Below are 23,710 nucleotides of genomic sequence, written 5' to 3'. Positions count from 1 at the left end.
CCTATGTTGTCTCCAGCATGGCTTTTGATTAGCTGAGGTGGTGCAATGTCATCTGTGTCAGGGGCACAGAAAATAAGAGATTCACGAGTCTCCTATCTACCAGCTAGAGACTACCAACCTGAACGATGGACTGGATTTCCATAATCGATCCACTCATGTCTATTGATAACCTATTAATAATATGGGCCATTAATATTACATTTTTGCAGGTCAGACTCCTAATATTCACTGCAATGGTACAACGCTCAAATGCCTAGCCTGCCACAACATAATGTAAACTGCAATTCTAAAAAATGGCAATTTTGGTGTTTTGATTTATTTTATTTTTTTTATTGGTTTTATTGTATTGATTTATTAATTTTTCATTTTATAGGTACAACTTTTTCAGATATGGGAGTAGCTTTTTTTTATATAATTTCTTTATTTTTAGCCCCTTCACCTCTGAGCTTGTCTTCACCAAATTTCTGACCAGTGTCTTTTTAATATTAAATAATTCACAGTGACACTGATTATAAGTCAAATTAAAGGTTATGTGATCAACATAATAAAGTCTTAATCAAGTGGGGATAAAGAAGAAACTCCTGAAAGGATATAAATAAAGAAAATTGGAGTGCTGACTTCGTAAAATAAACATGATTGTATTAATACAGTTATACATAACGTAACATATCAAACAAAGATGTAGAGATAGGATCCACAATACGTGCCCCTGGAATGAGAGGTTAGGGTAAGAGGCAATTCCACATTATACATAGATACAGTATATGGTATTGGAAAAAATGTAAATATATACTCTCACTGTGCAAAAATTAAAGTTTAGCCACTCTAGGCACTTATTGTGGATACTATCTCTACTTACCTCCACATCTTTGGTCGATATGTTACGTTATGTATAATTGTATTAATAAAATCATGTTTATTTTATGAAGTCAGCACTCCAGTATAGTCATTTTAATTAGTAATTACGGTACCTTGGAATGCTTCAACATAACCCAGTGATTCTGCTATTATTGTGACGCATTGTACTTTATGTTTATGGTAAATTTAGGTTGATATTTTTTGTGTTTATTTATGAAAATATTGGAATTTTGGTGAATATTTAGAAAATGAAGCAATTTTCACACTTTTAATTTTTATATACGTAAACCAGATAGTTGTATCACATAAAATAGTTAAATTGAGAGGAAAATACTCAAAAGTGACACCATTTTAAAAACTGCACCCTTCAATATACTCAAAACCTCATTCCAGAATTTTATTACTAACCCTTCAGGTGCTTAACTGGAATTACAGCAATGTGGAAGAAAAAAAATGAAAATGTTTTACTTTTTCCCACAAAATGTTGCTTTAGCCCCAAATTTAGCACTTTAACAAGGGTAACAGGAGAAAATGGACCATAAAATTTGTGGTGAAACTTCCCCTTAGTATGCTGATACCATATTTGTGGTGTCAAATTACTGTTTGGGCACACAGCAAGGCTCGGGAGGGAAGAAGCATGATTTGACTTTTTGAATGCAAAAATTGACTTGAAAATAGAGCGGACGCCATGTCCCATTTGCAAAGCCCCTGATGTGCCTAAACAATCCCCCGCAGGTGACCCCAATTTGGAAACTACTTGGTAAACTACACCCATCAAAGAACTTATCTAGAGGTTTGGTGAGCACCTTGAATCCACAGGTTTGTGCAGGCATGTACTACGGAGGACAGAGAATGAACTTCAATCCAATATTGCAGCCAGCATGCAGCCAGCGGGTAAGGAAAGGGTGAATCAAAAACCCCAAAACTCCGCCTCCATGGCTGAAGATTGTTCCCTCCAAATTCAGGTGACAGTGTCCCTTTAAGCCCTAAATTTTTCATTTTCACAAGGGTAATAAAATGGACCACACAATTTGTTATGCAATATCTATTCAGTGCACCAATATTCCATATATGGTGGAAAACTACTGTTTGGGCACATGGCACGGCTCGGAAGGGAAGGAGCACCTATTGAATTCTGGAGTTCAATTTTGGCTGGAATACATTGCAGAAGCCATGTCACATTTGGAGAGACCCTGATATGCCAAAGCAGCAAAAAAAACAAAACAACACTAGTCACCCCATTTTGGAAAATACACCTCTTGAAACATTCATCTAGGGATGTAGTGAGCATTTTTTAATCTCAGACTGTTAACAGAATTGTATAACATTGGGTTGAGTAAATGGAACTTTTCCATTTTTTACACTAAAATGTTGCTTTTGCCCAAATGTTTAATTTTCAAAAAAATAAAAAAATGAACAGTATAATTTGTCACTCAATTTCACCTGAGTACGCCAATACCCTATTCATCTAGGGGCGCAGTGAACATGTTGACACCACATGTGCTTCACAGAATTTTATACCATTGGGCGATGAATAACAAATTACACTTATCAATAAAATGTTGTTTTAGCTCCAAATTTTTTATTTTTCTAAGGGCTAATAGGAAAAAAGGATGTAGTGATCATAATGACACATCATGGGTATGTCACAAAGTGTGATACCATTAGGCAGTAAAGTAAAAATAATTACATTTTTACCACACAAATTTTGTATTCGCATAAGATTTTAAATTTCACACTGGGAAATGTGTAAAAATGACATCCAAATGTGTCCCACAATTCGTGCTGATGGTGGAAATTCACCATATTTGTCTGTACAGTACTGTCTAGCTGCATGGTGAGACTTGGGAGGGACAGAGCGCAATTTGACTCTTGAAGGACAAATTATCATAGAATAGTTTTTGCATGCCTTACACAAAGCCCCTTAGTGTCAGTGAAGCAGAATCACCCCTCAAGTGACCCCATATTGGAAATTACATCCCCCTGGGAATTTATTTACAGGTGTAGTGATGATTTTGACTCCATTGATGTTTTCCAGAAACAAGCAGCAATGCATGTTGCTAGGTGAAAATTGGGTGGTAAGCGCTCAGCACAGAGCACAGGATAAATGTGAGCCAAACCTTACCGTGATCTTTAGGAGGCATAATGAACAAATCAACTGCAGGTGAAGAATTTGTTTTATTTATTTTTTAAGCCATTCTTTGTGCAGTATAAGAGATTAGACAACTGGTTGTGCGATTACAGCGAGATACCACAATTATATCATTTTTTAAGTTTAAAAACTACTGTCTGGAAAAAAGAATTGTTTTGCCATCTCTTTATTCTGAGAACTATAAGTTTTTATTTCTCTGTCGATGGAGCTGTATGGCAGCTTTTTTTTTTTTTTTGCAGGACAAAATAACATTTTCAGCAATACCATTTTTATTGATACAATTTTTTTTTTCATTTATGTTGTGATTTTTTTAAAATATTTTTACAATTTATTTTCACTTTATTTTTATTCTTTTACTTAGTCCCTCTGTGGGATTTTAACTTTTATTGCTTTGATCTCTGGTATAATATAATGCATTGCAATGTAGGCCACCATAGTTGGCAGACCCGGAAGTCGTCATGATGATCTCACATTGACATAGCTGATAATCGAGACCTCGCAATTACGTCATGGGAATGGCTGTATGAAGGATGCCCCCTCTCTCCCAGCTTTCTAGATGCTGTGATCCCTATTGATCATAGATTTGGGGGTTAAATGGTCCAGGCAGTGTGGGCACCACTCCGTGGCTATGACAGCTAGGGGTCAGCTTTCACTTAAGCTGAGCTCCTGGTGGCAATCGTGCAGGCATTGCTTCTGTGCCCACATAGTCGCCATGACATAAATTTAAGTCAAATGTCATGAAGGGGTAAAACTGGTAAAATGGATGATTAAATGCAATCCTTTTTGCACATTTTTAAAAACATTTTTTACCTTTTTTTTAATTCCCCTCTACGGCACTTGAATTTGTGATTGGTTGATTGCTTCTTCTATATACTGCGATATTACCGAAAATGATGCTCTCATAGGAAGTCCAGCTAGAGGCTAAAAACTAGGTATCAAAAGGAGACTATGATTGCAGGGATATCGGCCTTCAGTGGGCCCCCTGCTGCCATGATAACGTGTCAGCACCCCATGTCACAGAGGGGGGATGTTAACGCACACAACAGCAACCAGTCAATTTAGATACCACTGTCACAAGTTCAACATGTGTCAGGTTTGGTGCAAGCTCACGTCCTGAGCTCGCTCCATATACTCTCACCTGACATAGGATATACTGTTATGTCTTACATCAGGAAGATGTTAAACAGCTTTTGATGAGTTTGGTGGGAGGTCTGAGAGGAGAAGACAGATAAGAGTTACAATCTCTTTTAGATGAATTAACTGTCAAATACACTGCTATCTCATTCTGCAGCCAGCTATGTACAATGTGACATAGAGGCTGTAGATGGTACAACATTTTAAACAAAACCCTATCCTAAAAATTATTTTTAGCCCAAGATGCAGGCATTTAACTTGGGGGAAAAAAATTGCCCACAAAGAGGTTGTCCACTTTCTAGTCAAAAATGTTTATAGTTTCTAAAATGTTCTAAGCTCTTGTGTTCTGATGTAACTCAATCAAACACCCAATTGCTTATGCCTGTGCCGCTCTTTAGGGCCTCCCACTGCTCATGGATCAGCTGTATAGAAAGTTGAAGAGAAGCTATGCCACTTTCCATAAGAGTAAAGATAGTAGATAAACCAACAGCTTTCACGACTGCATGCTCTTCTACATGGAAAGCTGGTTAGTCACGTTCAACTCACTTGTAGATAGAGGCAACAGAACCTCCTGAATCTGTGCCGCCTGTGCAAAATGGATGCAATCAGAGGACAACCAGGAAAGTGGTCCCGTAGATAAATTACATGAGTGCAGTCATCCTGAGTCCTAGAAATGGTCATTTTCTGCTGCCCAATGTTTATACCGATGATCGATGGGCAGCAAGAAGCTTTGAAATGGGATGAAGAAGGGTATTAATGATTTTTTATAAAGGAAAAAGGGAGAATTGTCATCAATTCCACAGGTAAAATATTAAATATTTCAAATACATTAAAAAAGTATTCCCATACGGTAGGAAACACTGATGAGTTTCGGGCATTCAGTATGCCCTTAGTTAAACTGACACATTTCTGATTCTAAGTATGTCCTTAGATAACTAAGGTCATACTTAGTGCCAGAAACACGTTATTTTTCTGCCATATAATTTTCTACCATATGCTCTTCACCCACGGGATTCGGCACCCAAAGAAACTGTTAAAGCATAGTAAGCTCACATTCTTTTCTCTTGCTGTAATGATTGGTTATGTTAGAACACAGCGTATAGACTAGTGTCCAACCCATACTAGATGACCATGTATATATAACGAATGCAGTCCAAAAGAGGTTTCCCACCAATAATATGTACAGTAATTCTTTTATCTGATCTCAGTGAATCTGGCAGGTTTTTTGGTGGGGTTCTGCCTTTCTGATCCTTTGTACTAGTTTTGTTTGCCATGTGGGGGTCCTCCTGATGATGATGCCTAGAGAGGAAAGTTGAAGTCTTCACCCTCGAGCAAACAGGACTTTACAGGAAAGAGGTGAATATTTATCTGAAATGGAGAGAGGTAGGAACAAGAAAAAACTCTGATTCCGTGGAACAGTGGCATTTACACCAGTAAAAAACAAATTCCACATTTATAGCAAGTGACAGGTCTTCTATAAAACCCTTTTCCATTTTCCAGTTGTTTTCTGTATCTCAGGAGAAGGAGACAGATCTTCTCCAAGCCCGTTTATTTCTCCTAGTTGTGCCCTGGGTTACCTTTCCAGACAGATACATTTTGATTACAGTGACATTCGAGCTTTAGTTTAGAAGCCGAAAATCAACAATAAAGCTACACGCGCACTTCACACATTTCCTGCTTTTCTAATAAAGAAAACATTTCCCACCGAAATAATCAATAAACACATTATTGATGGCTTGAAGCAGAAAATCCATCTCAAGTTTTAGCTGTAAAATAGAAAAATCTTACAAAACTGAAAATGTATCTTCTGTAGCAATGGTTGTCCTCAACCCTCGTATCTACAGATGTTGAAAAAACTACAGCTCCCAGCATGCCCTCTTTGGAGTTGTATTTCTGCAACAGCTGGAGAAACGCAGGTTGGCGATTACTTCTCCATAGTGTACCTCTCATGGGAAATTCTGAGTTTTATACTATGACTCAAGAAAATATTTGCGCCTTGTCGTGTCGAGCCGTCCCGGAGATACGAGTGACCTTCATTTCGGAGGAAGGATAGCCACGGTGGCTGTATGCCGCTGCACCGGGCTTCACAACATTGAAACGAATACACAGGTTGTTCAGCTGATTTATCCCCTGTAAGCTGTATTCACACTGCTTCATTCAGTGCCACAGAAGTGATTCATTTCCATTGCTGTCACTAAGCCTAATTATCCAAATTCCACAGGGACCTCGATATGTCAGATGTAAACTGTGCTAATTCTATTGCGCAGGGGCTGCTCGGAGAAAAGTATGGAACCATCCGAATCCCTGGGGAAGTCGAGTCTTCGGAGTTTGAAATGATTCTGGATGCTGCCATTGAGGCCAAGCTGGATACAAGGACTCTGGAAGAATGGTACTGCAGAGACGAAAATGCTGTGCCTCCTGCGTATTATCTCAGGCCAAAGTCAGAACTACTGAAGAATCACCACAATCCTGTGAGTACAAATTGCCAACATGAGGTCGTTCACCTGTGAACATTTGCTCCGTGATCCGCTCCATGCACATGAATCAAAACTGTTACGAAAAGTAAAAAAAATGTTTTTACAGTTTACAAGGTTGTTTCTTTATTTGCTGCAAGGACAGTTTTTGTATTTCTAAGAGGCAAAAATATTAATTTCTGGGTTTTGTATTCCATGGAAGGAATTTAGTAAGAATGGCGTTTCATCCACCATTCGGACACTAGTAATTTGTTTCTTAAATACAAAAAAACTGTCCGACTTTCATCAGTGTTTTGGATCCGACTTTAATCAGTGTTTTGAATCTGACTTTCATCAGTGTTTTGGATCCGACTTTAATCAGTGTTTGATCCATGTCTAATTTTAACCATTTTTATCAGTGATTTTCTCTGATGTAAAAAAGAAATAAATATATTTCATAACTTATTCTACCGATTGCAATCACACAATGGCAGACCGATGATAATGTCTGTTGTTTGTGATTTTTGATAGACCCATAGACCCCAATTTATCAGTGTTTTCATCAGAAATCTGGCATAAAACACTTTGATAAGTCGCAAAATTCGAGTTTGTGTAAAAATGTTGTGACTTTTTGACATTTTCACGCCAGGTTTCCCCAGCTCCAACAAAATGAGCAGAGCTGGGGCATGAGAGGGGAGTTTTACCACAGCTTTTCTAATTCATGGTGAGTAGGGTTTCGCGACTTTTAGTTTTTTAGGGTCGAGTCGGGTTTCGCGAAACCCGACTATCTCAAAAGTCGAGTCGAGTGGAATCGGCCGATAATATCGCAAAAAGTCGGGGATCGACCGAAACACGAAACCCAATGCAAGTCAATGGGGGAGCATAGTCGGCAGTGAGTGGAGGCCAGGAAAACACCTACAGTGCCCATTTTAATGGAAAAACACCCATTCTTGTTGCTGAAGCTTGTCAATCTTAATTTACCTTATAATAATAGTAATGCATTGGAAATTGGGGGTCATTTGGCTAAAGTTGTGGGGGGTAGGGCTGGTTCAAGTATTTAGTGGGCCCAGGAAATCTGGAACACGTCACGGCAGTGGAGCAGGGAGAGGTAAGTATTTAAACTTTGCAAGTGCTGTCATCCTGAGCAAGCAGGGGGGGCCCACTCGTTGGCATTGGCACTGGCACAGGGCCCCTCAAAGTACGGCGGTGTGTTTGCACGGCGGGGGTGCCTCCCACCGGCAGCGACACTTTTGCGTACTATGAGGGGCCCTATGCCAGTGACGTTGCCAACGACTATTCCCCCCCACACCTGATGAAGGAACCTGCACTTTCATCTGCACCTTCCTCTTTGTCCCCGTGTAAGGTGGTATGGTATGCAGGAAGGGGAACCTGACTTTCAGCAGGGTCACATTCTGGCTGTGTAGCGTGCACTGGGAATGTAGCGTTCTGGGTCAATGTACCAGCAGACTCATCTATCACTGGCTGGGCAATGGTCAGGATGAGGAGGAAACACAGATATAGGCCCAAAGAATAAAGTGGGCTAAATGCAATTCAAAATTGGTAACAGGACTAACCAGGGGGCATTGCTTTGTTCAGTGGAGTACAACTGTAATGAGAGGCTGACACAGTGAGTAGGCTCAAATCAGTAAGTAGGCTAAATGCAGTTCAAAATTGGTAACAGAAGTAAACAGGCGGCACTGGTTTGTTCAGTGTAGGAGAACATCAAAGAGTGGCAGGCACCGTTAGTAGGGCCAACAAAACAAGTAGGCCAAATGCAGTGTTATATTAAAAACAATTTAACGAGAGCCTGCAGATAGAAGCTAGGGAAAGGCAACCTGGAGAACACCTTGGAGCGGAAGACACCATTTGTAGAACCCAGACCCAACTTGTAGGCCTAATGCAGTGTTGTTTCAACAACTACTTAATGAGAGCTTCAAAGATAGAAGCTAGGGAGAGGCAACCTGGAGAACACCTTGGAGCGGCAGACACCGTCCCTACAACCCAGACCCAACTTGTAGGCCAAATGCAGTGTTGTTTCAACAACTACTTAACAAGAGCTTGAAGATAGAAGCTAGGGAGAGGCAACCTGGAGAACACCTTGGAGCGGCAGACACCGTCCCTACAACCCAGACCCAACTTGTAGGCCAAATGCAGTGTTGTTTCAACAACTACTTAACAAGAGCTTGAAGATAGAAGCTAGGGAGAGGCACCCTGGAGAACACCTTGGAGCGGCAGACACAGTCTCTAGAACCCAGACCCAACTTGTAGGCCTAATGCAGTGTTGTTTCAAAAAGTACTTAATGAGAGCTTTAAGATCGAAGCTATGGAGAGGCAACCTGGAGAACACCTTGGAGCGGCAGACACCGTCTCTACAACACAGACCCAACTTGTAGGCCCAATGCAGTGTTGTTTCAACAACTACTTAACGAGAGCCTGAAAATGGAATTTCAGGACAGGAAACCTGGGGAACAGCACGGAGCGGCATACACCGTTAGTAGGCCCCAACCAAACTAGTAGCCCCACTGCAGTTGTTCGATTAAGAAACTATTTAACAAGAGCCTGAAGATTGAAGCTCAGGAAAGGCAACCAGGAGAACACCTTGGAGCGGCAGACACTGTTAGTAGGCCCCAACCAAACTAGTAGCCCCAATGCAGTTGTTTGATTAAAAAACTATTTAACAAGAGCCTGAAGATTGAAGCTCAGGAAAGGCAACCAGGAGAACACCTTGGAGCGGCAGACACTGTTAGTAGGCCCCAACCAAACTAGTAGCCCCACTGCAGTTGTTTGATTAAAAAACTATTTAACAAGAGCCTGAAGATTCAAGCTCAGAAAAGGCAACCAGAACACCTTGGAGCGGCAAACACTGTTAGTAGGCCCCAACCAAACTAGTAGCCCCACTGCAGTTGTTCGATTAAAAAACTATTTAACAAGAGCCTGAAGATTGAAGCTCAGGAAAGGCAACCAGGAGAACACCTTGGAGCGGCAGACACTGTTAGTAGGCCCCAACCAAACTAGTAGCCCCACTGCAGTTGTTTGATTAAAAACTATTTAACAAGAGCCTGAAGATTGAAGCTCAGGAAAGGCAACCAGGAGAACACCTTGGAGCGGCAGACACTGTTTGTAGGCCCCAACCAAACTAGTAGCCCCACTGCAGTTGTTTGATTAAAAAACTATTTAACAAGAGCCTGAAGATTGAAGCTCAGGAAAGGCAACCAGGAGAACACCTTGGAGCGGCAGACACCGTCTCTACAACCCAGACCCAACTTGTAGGCCTAACGCAGTGTTGTTTCAACATTTCAAGACAGAAGCGAGGGAGAGGCAACAGAGAGAACACCTTAGGGCGGAAGACTCAGTTTGTAGACCACAACGAAACTTGTGGCCCCAATGCAGTTTTATAATTCTGACAAGCTGAAAATCAGCCTTTTTTTTTTTTTTTTTTTTTTTTAGAGGAGGACAGCTGTATTAAGTGGCACAGACAGACACTGCTAATAGGCCTTACACTACAAAGTAGGCTCACTGCAGGATGAAAAAAAGTTACATGGGTACATGGTCGGCATTGGTGTGCTCAGCGGAGGACAAATGGAAGGAGGGACCGCAGACAGACTTAGTAGGCCTAAAATGTTAAAAAATAGGCTCAAAGCAGTTTGAATTATCTTGCAGGGGTACACAGGCAGCATTGGTGTGGTCAGCGGAGGACAATTGGAAGGAGGGACCGCAGACAGACTTAGTAGGCCTAAAATAAAAAAAATTTGGCTCAATACAGTTTGAATTATCTTGCAGGGGTACACAGGCAGCATTGGTGTGGTCAGCGGAGGACGATTGGAAGGAGTGTCTGACACAGTTAATACTCTCAAAAAATAAATAGATGTTAATGTCTCACAAAACCAAAAAACAAAAGGGTGGCATACTTAGGTACAGGGGTGGGCTCCTCTGCTGAGTTTCAGACATAGTAATTTGGCGCTAAGTATTTAATGGTGTCAATATAGGACACTGACCCTGACTATTTTAACTGGCATCATACATGTCAACAAATTGGTATTGTCAGTGCCAGGCATTGAAGGATGTCAGCGCATAGACTAAACATTGGTGGAGCTGTGAGAGATAATTTTGCAAGTGGTAGAACAGTGTTTGAGCTGGGGGGGGAAACTCTCTTGTTGCCGGCGGTACAGGCCCAGGGCCCCTCATGTTACAACGGTGTGTCTGACGTTGGTTGCGCGCCACCACCGCAAGAGACATTTTATTGTACTATGAGGGACCCAGTGGCAGTGCCGTCAACCAAAAACGGCACACCCACCTCTTCAGACAAACGGCACTCTCACGGGTGCTTGCACCAAGTGGCGAGACCACGGCCCCGTGGGGGGAGTTAGCCCATTTAGGGAGGTGTAAACATGTCGTATGCTGGACAAACAGCTTCTGCAAATTAAGAGATTGGAACAGTCAGTAAGACCAGTCCACAAGCGAGACCTTTTTATAGGAAAGCTAGGTGTCAGCCGGGAAAGGTGGGGCAAAATAATTCAAAATCCATGAGTGGTTCATTTTAATGAAGGTTAGATCATCAACATTTTGGGTAGCCAGACGAGTCCTTTTTTCGGTCAATATTGAACCAGCAGCACTGAATACTCTTTCTGATAGCACACTAGCTGCTGGGCAAGCAAGCTCCTGCCATGCATATTCTGCCAATTCAGGCCAGGTGTCTGTTTTGGATGCCCAGTAATCAAATGGGAATGACGGTTAAGGGAGAACATCGATAAGGGATGAAAAATAGTTAGTAACCATACTGGACAAATGTTGTCTCCTGTCACTTTGAATTGATGCTGCAGTACCTGTCCTGTCTGCGGTCATTGCGAAATCATTCCACAACCTGGTCAGAAAACCCCTCTGTCCAACGCCACTTCTGATTTGTGCAACTCTGACACCTCTGCCCTGTTGCCCCCTGCAGCTTGTGTGAGAACCATCACCGGCGCTGTGTGCTGGGAATGCCTGAATCAAACGGTCTAAAAGAGTTGTTTGTTTGGTTGCTAATATTTGTTCAAGGTTCTCATGTGGCATGATATTTTGCAATTTGCCTTTATAGCGAGGATCAAGGAGGCAGGCCAACCAGTAATCGTCATCGGTCATCATTTTAATAATGCGTGGGTCCCTTTTGAGGATACGTAAGGCATAATCCGCCATGTGGGCCAAAGTTCCAGTTGTCAAATCTGCAGTTGTGCTGGGTTGAGGGGCAGTTTCAGACAAATCTACGTCACTTGTCTCCCTCAAAAAACCTGAACCCGGCCTTGCAACGCCACCAGTTTCTATTGGCCCCGGAGAAGCTTCCTCATTCAAAAAATACTCATCCTCCTCGTCCTCCTCCTCTTTGCTCGCTACCTCGTCCTGTAGACTGCCCTGACCAGACAATGGCTGACTGTCATCAAGGCTATCCTCTTCCTCGGCTGCAGACGCCTGCTCCTTTATGTGCGTCAAACTTTGCATCAGCAGACGCATTAGGGGGATGCTCATGCTTATTATGGCGTTGTCTGCACTAACCAGCCGTGTGCATTCCTCAAAACACTGAAGGACTTGACACAGGTCTTGTACCTTCGACCACTGCACACCTGACCACTCCATATCTGCCATCCAACTGCCTGCCCGTGTATGTGTATCCTCCCACAAATACATAACAGCACGCCTCTGTTCGCACAGTCTCTGAAGCATGTGCAGTGTGGAGTTCCACCTTGTTGCAACGTCGATGATTAGGCGATGCTGGGGAAGGTTCAAAGATCGCTGATGGTTCTGCATACGGCTGGAGTGTACGGGCGAACGGCGGATATGCGTGCAAAGTCTGCGCACTTTGAGGAGCAGGTCGGGTAACCCCGGATAACTTTTCAGGAAGCACTGCACCACCAGGTTTAAGGTGTGAGCCAGGCAAGGAATGTGTTTCAGTTGGGAAAGGGCTATGGCAGCCATAAAATTCCTTCCGTTATCACTCACTACCTTGCCTGCCTCAAGATGTACAGTGCCCAGCCATGACTGAGTTTCTTTCTGCAAGAACTCGGACAGAACTTCTGCTGTGTGTCTGTTTTCGCCCAAACACTTCATTGCCAATACAGCCTGCTGACGCTTGCCACTAGCTGTCCCATAATGGGACACCTCGTGTGCAACAGTGGCAGCTGCAGATGGAGTGCTCGTGCGACTGCGGTCTGTGGACAAGCTCTCGCTTCTGCAGGAGGACAAGGAGGAGGGGGGGCGACCGCCTACAGCCAACTGTTTCCTAGACCGTGGGCTAGGCAGAACTGTCCCAATATTTCTGTCCCCTGTGGACCCTGCATCCACCACATTAACCCAGTGTGCCGTGATGGACACGTAACGTCCCTGGCTATGCCTACTGGTCCATGCATCTGTTGTCAGGTGCACCTTTGTACTCACAGATTGCCTGAGTGCATGGACGATGCGGTCTTTTACATGCTGGTGGAGGGCTGAGATGGCTTTTCTCAAAAAGAAATGTCGACTGGGTAGCTCGCAGCGTGGTTCAGCGTAGTCCATCATGGCTTTGAAAGCTTCGCTTTCAACTAACCGTTAGGGCATCATCTCTAATGAGATTAGTCTAGCAATGTGGGCGTTCAAACCCTGTGTACACGGATGCGAGGATGAGTACTTCCTTTTCCTAACGAGAGTCTCATGTAGGGTGAGCTGGACTGGAGAGCTGCAGATCGTGGAACTAGCGGGGGTGCCGGTGGACATGGCAGACTGAGAGAGGGTTAGAGATGGTATTCTTGCTGGTGCCCTACATGCAGTGTTTCCTACTACGAAACTGGTGATTCCCTGACTGCTTTGGCCTGGGGACGAAACCTGCACATTTACTGCAGGTGGTGCGGGAAATGGTGGGCTTACAGTGAGGGAAGGGATGTAGCGTTGCTGACTAGCTTCATTGGCCGAGGGTGCTACAACCTTTAGGCTATATTCACACTTAGCGGTTTTTACCGCGGAACCGCCGCGATTTTGATGCTGCAGGTCCGCAGCAGTTTCCATAGCGTTTACAGTAACATGTAAACCCTATGGAAACCGCAAACCGCTGTGCACATGCTGCGGGAAAAACCGCGCGGGAACGCAGCGGTTTACAACCCGCAGCATGTCACTTCTTTGTGCAGAATCGCTGCGATTCTGCACCCATAGGAATACATTGAACCGCTTACTTCCCGCATGGGGCTGTGCCCACGTTGCGGGAAGTAAGCGGATAATGTGCGGGTGGTACCCGGGGTGGAGGAGAGGAGACTCTCCTCCAGGCCCTGGGAACCATATTTGGGGTTAAAAAATAAAAAATCTGGTTATACTCACCCTCTGATGTCCGGAGCTCCTGGGCGCTGCACGCGGCTGTCCGGTCAGAGTTGCTGTGCGACCAGGACCTGCGGTGACGTCGCGGTCACATGACCGTGACGTCACGATGGGTCCTTCTCCCACAGCATCTTAGGAACCGGACCGCCGGGTGCAGCGCCCAGGAGATCCGGACATCAGAGGGTGAGTATAACCAATTTTTATTATTTTTAACATTACTATTGATGCTGCATATTGCTGCATATGCAGCATCAATAGTATAGGCGGAAACCCGCAGCGGAAAACGCGGAACAAACCGCGATAAATCTGCAGAGAGAACCGCAGTTGTTTTGCCCTGCAGATTTATCAAATCCGCTGCGGGAGAACCCGCAGGGACCCGACGCAAGGTGTGAACATAGCCTAAGGGACGTTTGGTAGTTAGTCCAGGCTTGCAAATGCATGGTGGTTAAATGTCTACGCATGCAACTTGTATTTAGACTTTTAAGATTCTGACCTCTGCTTAAGGTAGTTGAACATTTTTGACAGATGACTTTGCGCTGATCATTTGGATGTTGTTTAAAAAAATTCCAGACTGCACTCTTTCTACTATCGGATACCTTTTCAGGCATTGCAGACAGCTTCTGTAACCGGATGTCCACGCTGTCCTACAACTGGTTTTGGTTTTGCCACGCGTTTTTGGCCAGATACGGGCCTGGCAGATGGAACCTGTTGCGATGTTGATGCCTTCTGCGGCTCCTCCTCCTCTGCTTCAGAGCTACTGCCGCCTGCACCCTGTTCCCCCAATGGCTGCCAATCGGGGTCAACAACTGTGTCATCTATGACCTCCTCTTCTATCTCGTGTGCAACTTCGTCTGTGTCACCGTGTAAGCCGGTGGTATAGCGTTCGTGTCGGGGCACCATAGTCTCATCAGGGTCTGATTCTGGATCAGTACACTGCGAGGGAAATGTTCTGGTCTGAGTCAAAGGAACAGCATAGTAATCTGGCTGTGGCTGTGCATCTGTGCACTCCATGTCCGATTCAACTTGTAATGGGCATGGCCTGTTAACTGTTTCACTTTCTAACCCAGGAACGGTATGTGTAAAGAGCTCCATGGAGTAACCCGTTGTGTCGCCTGACGCATCCTTCTCTGTTGTTCTTGGTGTAGAAGACAAGGAAGCGACTTGTCCCTGACCGTGAACATCCACTAATGACACGCTGCTTTTACATTTAGCAGTTTCAGAAGAGGAGGCGAAAGAGCTAGAGACTGAGTCAGCAAGGAAAGCCAAAACTTGTTCTTGCTGCTCCGGCTTTAAAAGCGGTTTTCCTACTCCCAGAAAAGGGAGTGTTCGAGGCCTGTGTAGCCAGACGATGAACCTGGCTCAACAACTCGAGACTTAGGTGCTATATTGCTTTTCCCACGACCACCTGATGCTCCACCACCACTACAATCATTACCAGCTGGCAATGACCGCCCACGGCCACGACCTCTTCCACCAGACTTCCTCATTGTTTGAAAAACATAACCAAACTAACGGTATTTGTTACTGTAAAACCAGTTACAAGGTGAACTCAAACTTCTGTTGGATTTACCGTATATATCCCTTTATAGGTGGGTGAGACTGCAGGGAAAATCAGGCCCAACGTATAACAGTACACAGCTTCAGTGGCAGACAGATATGCCACTAACAGGACTGACGCTGATGCAGACACTACCAATAAAAATCTCCCCCTTTTTATTTTTTCTGGGAGAATATTGAAGAAATGTGGCCCACTCTTATACAGTATATGTTCTGTGGCACAAAATTAGAGACAGATGCCACACACAGCACTGGCAATGAGGCAGAATTGCCAATCTTAATCTCCCAATTTTTTTTTTTCTGGGATAATTTAAAAAAAATCTGGCCCAGTATTACACACTAGGTTTAATGTGGGACAAAATTAGAGACAGGTGGCACACACAGGAGAGGCACTGAAGCAGAAATGCCAATCTTAATCTCCCACTATTTTTTTTTCAGGGAGAATTTAAAAGAAATCTGGCCCAGTATTACACACTAGGTTTAATGTGGCACAAACTTTGAGACAGGTGGCACACACAGGAGTGGCACTGAAGCAGAAATGCCAATCTTAATTTCCCACTATTTTTTTTTTCAGGGAGAATTTAAAAGAAATCTGGCCCAGTATTACACACTAGGTTTAATGTGGCACAAAATTTGAGACAGGTGGCACAAACAGGAGTGGCACTGAAGCAGAAATGCCAATCTTAATCTCCCACTATTTTTTTTCAGGGAGAATTTAAAAGAAATCTGGCCCAGTATTACACACTAGGTTTAATGTGGCACAAAATTTGAGACAGGTGGCACACACAGGAGAGGCACTGAAGCAGAAATGCCAATCTTAATCTCCCACTATTTTTTTTTCTGGGATAATTTAAAAAAAAAACTGGCCCAGTATTAAACACTAGGTTTAATGTGGCACAAAATTTGAGACAGGTGGCACACACAGGAGTGGCACTGAAGCAGAAATGCCAATCTTAATCTCCCACTATTTTTTTTTTCAGGGAGAATTTAAAAGAAATCTGGCCCAGTATTACACACTAGGTTTAATGTGGCACAAAATTTGAGACAGGTGCCACACACAGGAGTGGCACTTAAGCAGAACTGCCAATCTTAATCTCCCACAATTTTTTTTTTCAGGGAGAATTTAACCCCTTCCCGACCCATGACGCCACGTAGGCGTCATGAAAGTCGGTGCCAATCCGACCCATGACGCCTATGTGGCGTCATGGAAAGATCGCGTACCTGCAGATCGGGTGAAAGGGTTAACTCCCATTTCACCCGATCTGCAGGGACAGGGGGAGTGGTAGTTTAGCCCGGGGGGGTGGCTTCACCCCCCCGTGGCTACGATCGCTCTGATTGGCTGTTGAAAGTGAAACTGCCAATCAGAGCGATTTGTAATATTTCACCTATTATAACTGGTGAAATATTACAATCCAGCCATGGCCGATGCTGCAATATCATCGGCCATGGCTGGAAACACTAATGTGCCCCCACCCCACCGATCGCCCCCCCAGCCCCCCGATCTGTCCGGTACACTGCTCCGGCTCCCCTCCGTCCTGTGCTCCGCTCCCCTAGTGCTCTTGTCCGCTCCCCCCGTGCTCCAATCACCCTCCCCGTGCTCCAATCACCCCCCCTGCACTCCGATCCACCCCCCTGTGCTCCGTTACACCCGCCCGTGCTCCGTTCCACCCCCCCGTGCTCCGTTCCACCCGTCCCCGTGCTCCGTTCCACCCCTCCCGCGCTCCGATCCACCCCCCCATGCTCCTATCCCCCCCCCCCCCCCGTGCTCCCCCCCACCCCATCATACTTACCGATCCTGCCGGGGTCCGTCCGTCTTCCCGGGCGCCGCCATCTTCCAAAATGGCCGGCAGATTCATTCCAAAGTGCATTTTGATCACTGAGATAGATTATATCTCAGTGATCAAAATAAAAAAAATAATAAATGACCCCCCCCTTTGTCACCGCCATAGGTAGAGACAATAAAAAAAATAATTTTTTTTTTCCACTAATGTTAGAATAGGGTTAGGGGTAGGGTTAGGGGTAGGGTTAGGGCTAGGGTTAGGGCTAGGGTTAGGGGTAGGGTTTGGGGTAGGGTTAGGGTTAGGGCTAGGGTTAGGGTTTCGGTATGTGCACACGTATTCTGGTCCTCTGCTGATTTTTCCGCTGCGGATTTGATAAATCCGCAGTCCTAAACCGCTCCGGATTTATGGCGGATTTACCGCGTTTTTTCTGCGCATTTCACTGCGGTTTTACAACTGCGAATTTCTATTGGAGCAGTTGTAAAACCGCTGCGGAATCCGCACAAAGAAGTGACATGCTGCAGAATGTAAACCGTTGCGTTTCCGTGAAGTTTTTCCGCAGCATGTGTACAGCGATTTTTGTTTCCCATAGGTTTACATTGAACTGTAAACTCATGGGAAACTGCTGCGGATCCGCAGCGTTTTCCACAGCGTGTGCACATACCTTTAGAATTAGGCTATGTGCACACGGTGCGGATTTGGCTGCGGATCCGCAGCAGTGTTCCATCAGGTTTACAGTACCATGTAAACATATGGAAACCAAATCCGCTGTGCCCATGGTGCGGAAAATACCGCGCAGAAACGCTGCGTTGTATTTTCTGCAGCATGTCAATTCTTTGTGCGGATTCCGCAGCGTTTTACACCTGTTCCTCAATAGGAATCCGCAGGTGAAATCCGCACAAAAAAAACACTGGAAATCCGCGGAAAATCCGCAGGTAAAACGCAGTGCCTTTTACCCGCGGATTTTTCAAAAATGATGCTGAAAAATCTCACACGAATCCGCAACGTGGGCACATAGCCTTAAGGTTAGGGTTGGAATTAGGGTTGTGGTTAGGGTTGTGATTAGGGTTATGGCTACAGTTGGGATTAGGGTTAGGGGTGTGGGGGGGTTAGTGTTGGAGGTAGAATTGAGGGGTTACCACTGTTTAGGCACATCAGGGGTCTCCAAACGCAACATGGCGCCACCATTGATTCCAGCCAATCTCGTATTCAAAAAGTCAAATGGTGCTCCCTCAATTCCGAGCCCCGACGTGTGCCCAAACAGTGGTTTACCCCCACATATGGGGTACCAGCATACTCAGGATAAACTGCGCAACAATTACTGGGGTCCAATTTCTCCTGTTACCCTTGTGAAAATAAAAAAATGCTTGCTAAAACATCATTTTTGAGGAAAGAAAAATTATTTTTTATTTTCACGGCTCTGCGTTGTAAACGTCTGTGAAGCACTTGGGGGTTCAAAGTGCTCATCACATATCTAGATAAGTTCCTTGGGGGGTCTAGTTTCTAAAATGGGGTCACTTGTGGGTGGTTTCTACTGTTTAGGCACACCAGGGGCTCTGCAAACGCAACGTGACGCCCGCAGAGCATTCCATCAAAGTCTGCATTTCAAAACGACACTACTTCAATTCCGAGCCCCGGCATGTGCCCAAACAGTAGTTTACCCCCACATATGGGGTATCACCGTACTCAGGAGAAACTGGACAACAAATATTGGGGTCAAATTTCTCCTGTTACCCTTGGGAAAATAAAAAAATTCTGGGCTAAATAATTATTTTTGAGGAAAGAAAACGTATTTATTATTTTCACGGCTCTGCATTATAAACTTCTGTGAAGCACTTGGGGGTTCAAAGTGCTCACCACACATCTAGATAAGTTCCTTTCGGGGTCTAGTTTCCAAAATGGGGTCACTTGTGGGGGGTTTCTACTGTTAAGCCACATCAGGGGCTCTGCAAACGCAACGTGACGCCCACAGAGCATTCCATCAAAGTCTGCATTTCAAAACGTCACTACTTCACTTCCAAGCCCCGGCATGTGCCCAAACAGTGGTTTACCCCCACATATGGGGTGTCAGCGTACTCAGGAGAAACTGGACAACAACTTTTGGGGTCAAACTTCTCCTGTTACCCTTGGGAAAATAAAAAATTGCAGGCTAAAAGATCATTATTGAGAAAATAATTTTTATTTTTTATTTTCATGGCTCTGCGTTATAAACTTCTGTGAAGCACTTGGGGGTTTAAAGTGCTCAATATTCATCTAGATAAGTTCCTTGGGGGGTCTAGTTTCCAAAATGGGGTCACTTGTGGGGGAGCTCCAATGTGTAGGCACACAGGGGCTCTCCAAACGCGACATGGTGTCCGCTAACAATTGGAGCTAATTTTCCATTCAAAAAGTCAAATGGCGCGCCTTCCCTTCCGAGCCCTGCCGAGTGCCCAAACAGTGGTTTACCCCCACATATGAGGTATCGGCGTACTCGGGAGAAATTGCCCAACAAATTTTATGATCCATTTTATCCTATTGCCCATGTGAAAATGAAAAAATTGAGGCGAAAAGAATTTTTTTGTGAAAAAAAAGTACTTTTTCATTTTTACAGATCAATTTGTGAAGCACCTGAGGGTTTAAAGTGCTCACTAGGCATCTAAATAAGTTCCTTGGTGGGTCTAGTTTCCAAAATGGGGTCACTTGTGGGGGAGTGCCAATGTTTAGGCACACAGGAGCTCTCCAAACGCGACATGGTGTCCGCTAACGATGGAGATAATTTTTCATTCAAAAAGTCAAATGGCGCTCCTTCCCTTCCGAGCGTTACCATGTGCCCAAACAGTGGTTTACCCCCACATATGAGGTATCAGTGTACTCAGGAGAAATTGCCCAACAAATTTTAGGTTCCATTTTATCCTGTTGCCCATGTGAAAATGAAAAAATTGAGGCTAAAAGAATTTTTTGTGAAAAAAAGTACTTTTTCATTTTTACGGATCAATTTGTGAAGCACCTGGGGGTTCAAAGTGCTCACTATGCATCTAGATAAGTTCCTTGGGGCGTCTAGTTTCCAAAATGGGGTCATTTGTGGGGGAGCTCCAATTTTTAGGCACACGGGGGCTCTCCAAACGTGACATGGTGTCCGCTAAAGAGTGGAGCCAATTTTTGATTCAAAAAGTCAAATGGCGCTCCTTCCCTTCCAAGCCCTGCCGTGCGCCCAAACAGTGGTTTACCCCCACATATGAGGTATCATCGTACTCAGGACAAATTGGACAACAACTTTCGTGGTTCAGTTTCTCCTTTTACCATTGGGAAAATAAAAAAATGGTTGCTAAAAGATAATTTTTGTGACTAAAAAGTTAAATGTTCATTTTTTCCTTCCATGTTGCTTCTGCTGCTGTGAAGCACCTGAAGGGTTAATAAACTTCTTGATTGTGGTTTTGAGTACCTTGAGGGGTGCAGTTTTTAGAATGGTGTCACTTTTGGGTATTTTCAGCCATATAGACCCCTCAAACTGACTTCAAATGTGAGGTGGTCCCTAAAAAAAATGGTTTTGTAAATTTCGTTGTAAAAATAAGAAATCGCTGGTCAAATTTTAACCCTTATAACTTCCTAGCAAAAAAAAATTTTGTTTCCAAAATTGTGCTGATGTAAAGTAAACATGTGGGAAATGTTATTTATTAACTATTTTGTGTCACATAACTCTCTGGTTTAACAGAATAAAAATTCAAAATGTGAAAATTGCAAAATTTTCAAAATTTTCGCCAAATTTCCGTTTTTATCACAAATAAACGCAGAATTTATTGACCTAAATTTACCACTAACATGAAGCCCAATATGTCACGAAAAAACAATCTCAGAACCGCTAGGATCCGTTGAAGCGTTCCTGAGGTATTACCTCATAAAGAGACACTGGTCAGAATTGCAAAAAACAGCAAGGTCTTTAAGGTCAAAATAGGCTGGGTCATGAACGGGTTAAAAGAAATCTGGCCCAGTATTACACACTAGGTTTAATGTGGCACAAAATTTGAGACAGGTGGCACACACAGGAGTGGCACTGAAGCAGAAATGCCAATCTTAAAGGGAACCTGTCACCCCAGTTTTTTCAGTAGGAGATAAAAAAACCGTTAAATAGGGCCTGAGCTGTGCTTTACATTAGGGTATTTTTTGTCCCTTGATTCCCTACCTATGCTGCCGAAATACCTTACAAAAGTGGCCTTTTTTGCCTGTCAATCAGGCTGGTCAGGTCGGATGGGCGTGGTCACAGCGCTGTTTCTCCCCCACATCTTGCTTATGTTCCCGTTGGTGGCGTAGTGCTTCTCGCATGCGCAAGTGCCGAATGCACTGCGCAGCTGTAGAAAAAGAGCGCGCTCGCTGCTATTCAGCGGTTTCTCGGTGGGCGTGGCCATCTTCCTGAGGCCGCGCGAGCGCAGATGGAGTCTCCTGCTTCCCGGGGCTTCAGGAAAATGGCCGCGGGATGCCGCGCGTGCGCAGATGGACATCGCGGCGGCTATTTTCCTGAAGCCGAGATTCGAACTCTGCTTCAGGAAAATGGCACTGAAGCAGAAATGCCAATCTTAATCTCCCACTATTTTTTTTTCAGGGAGAATTTAAAAGAAATCTGGCCCAATATTACACATTAGGTTTAATGTGGCACAAAATTTGAGACATGTGGCACACACAGGAGTGGCACTGAAGCAGAAATGCCAATCTTAATCTCCCACTGTTTGTTTTTTTCAGGGAGAATTTAAAAGAAATCTGGCCCAGTATTACACACTAGGTTTAATGTGGCACAAAATTTGAGGCAGGTGGCACACACAGGAGTGGCACTGAAGCAGAAATGCCAATCTTAATCTCCCACTAATTTTTTTTTCAGGGAGAATTTAAAAGAAATCTGGCCCAGTATTACACACTAGGTTTAATGTGGCACAAAATTAGAGACAGATGCCACACACAGCACTGGCACTGAGGCAAAATTGCCAATCTTAATCTCCCACTATTTTTTTTTTATTTATGGGAGAATTGGCAAGAAATCAGGCCCGCTGTTAGACTGTATGTTTTCTTTGCCAGAAAATGAGACACAGATGCCACACACAGGACTGCCACTGATACAGATTTGCCAATTTTAATCTGCACCCTTTTTTTTTTTTTTTCTTCAGGGAGACTAGTGAATAAATCTGGGCCACTGTATTAGAGTATATTTTCTGTGGCAGAAAGTGGCTTGAAGAGATATAACGAAACAAAAAATAAAAAAGGGACTGTCCTACAATTACTATCTCCCTGCAGTAATCTCAGCAAAGTATGGCAGGCAGCAATAACAAGGAGTGGACTGCTGCACAAAAAAGTCAAAAGTGTGGACAAACAAACAAGATAACTGTGCAGAAAGGAAGGAGCAACAGGATTTGTGTTTTGAAAAACGCAGTTGGTTTGCACTGCGGTGTACAAACAGCAATGCAGCTATCAGGAAGCCTTCTAGGGCAGCCCAATGAGCTACAGCGCTGAGGAAAAAAAATCTAGCCTCCACTGTCCCTGCTAAGAAAAGGTGGTGTTGGACAGTGGAAATCACTACAGCACAAGCGGTTTGGGGGTTAATATACTCTGCCTAACGCTATCCCTGCTTCTGACAAAGCGGCAGCAACCTCTCCCTATGCTCAGATCAGCGGTCGGCGGGAACGCCCCTTTATAGCCCCTGTGATGCCGTAGAAAGCAAGCCAATCACTGCAATGCCCTTCTCTAAGATGGTGGGGACTGAGACCTATGTCATCACGCTGCCCACACTCTGCGTCCACCTTCATTGGCTGAGAAATGGCGCTTTTCGCGTCATTGAAACGCGACTTTGGCGCGAAAGTCGCGTACTGCATGGCCGACCCCACACAGGGATCGGGTCGGGTTTCATGAAACCCGACTTTGCCAAAAGCCGGCGACTTATGAAAATGACCGACCCGTTTCGCTCAACCCTAATGGTGAGCTCTGGTGTACATTATGCCATAAATTTTACTCTAGTCACTGAATAAAGTAAGATTTTTGTGGATGCGCACACCACTTTTCAGACATGCCTGAATTAGAAATGCTTGACTCCAGCACACCCCCTTGTAACAGGGTCTACCAAGCTGGGGTACCTCTTTCAGTACCACCCCGTGTTTCAGGAGGTCCACTCTGCTTTGGCTGGAGTCTGAATGAAGGACGCTGGCTGGAATTGCTTGGTTACATGGGCGCATACAAAAGATCACTGCTTCTCCATGTATTTCCAGTCTGACAACACTTTACACACAGGACACAGAATATATCACAGAGATACAGAGGGCAAGCCAATAGAAAAGCGGCAGGCCAGACATACATTACAATAGCTGCAGGTGGCCGGAGCCTGCCGATATTTACTGTGGGAATTACAAAGGTGGGGGGCGGACAAAAGGGGAATATCGTGTCCCCTCTGCCCAGGGGTGCAGCCTGTGGGCTGATGCATTAGAGACATGCATCTCACATGGAACCTATTA

General features: G+C 44.3%; 1 protein-coding gene across 1 annotated transcript in view; it reads left to right on the top strand.

The window, feature by feature from the left end:
* The window catches only part of NWD2 (NACHT and WD repeat domain containing 2), a 378,873-nt gene that overhangs the window by 317,558 nt on the left and 37,605 nt on the right, over window positions 1-23,710 (top strand). The window contains exon 4 of the mRNA XM_069744623.1: window positions 6,412-6,615. Within this exon, the coding sequence (XP_069600724.1) occupies window positions 6,412-6,615 (204 nt within the window). The remainder of the gene's footprint in view (window positions 1-6,411; window positions 6,616-23,710) is intronic.

This window comes from Ranitomeya imitator, chromosome 1 (assembly GCF_032444005.1).
Source record: "Ranitomeya imitator isolate aRanImi1 chromosome 1, aRanImi1.pri, whole genome shotgun sequence".
Classification (NCBI taxonomy): domain Eukaryota; kingdom Metazoa; phylum Chordata; class Amphibia; order Anura; family Dendrobatidae; genus Ranitomeya; species Ranitomeya imitator.
Note: the sequence above shows the minus strand (reverse complement) of the source record. Positions and strands in the feature narration are given on the sequence as shown.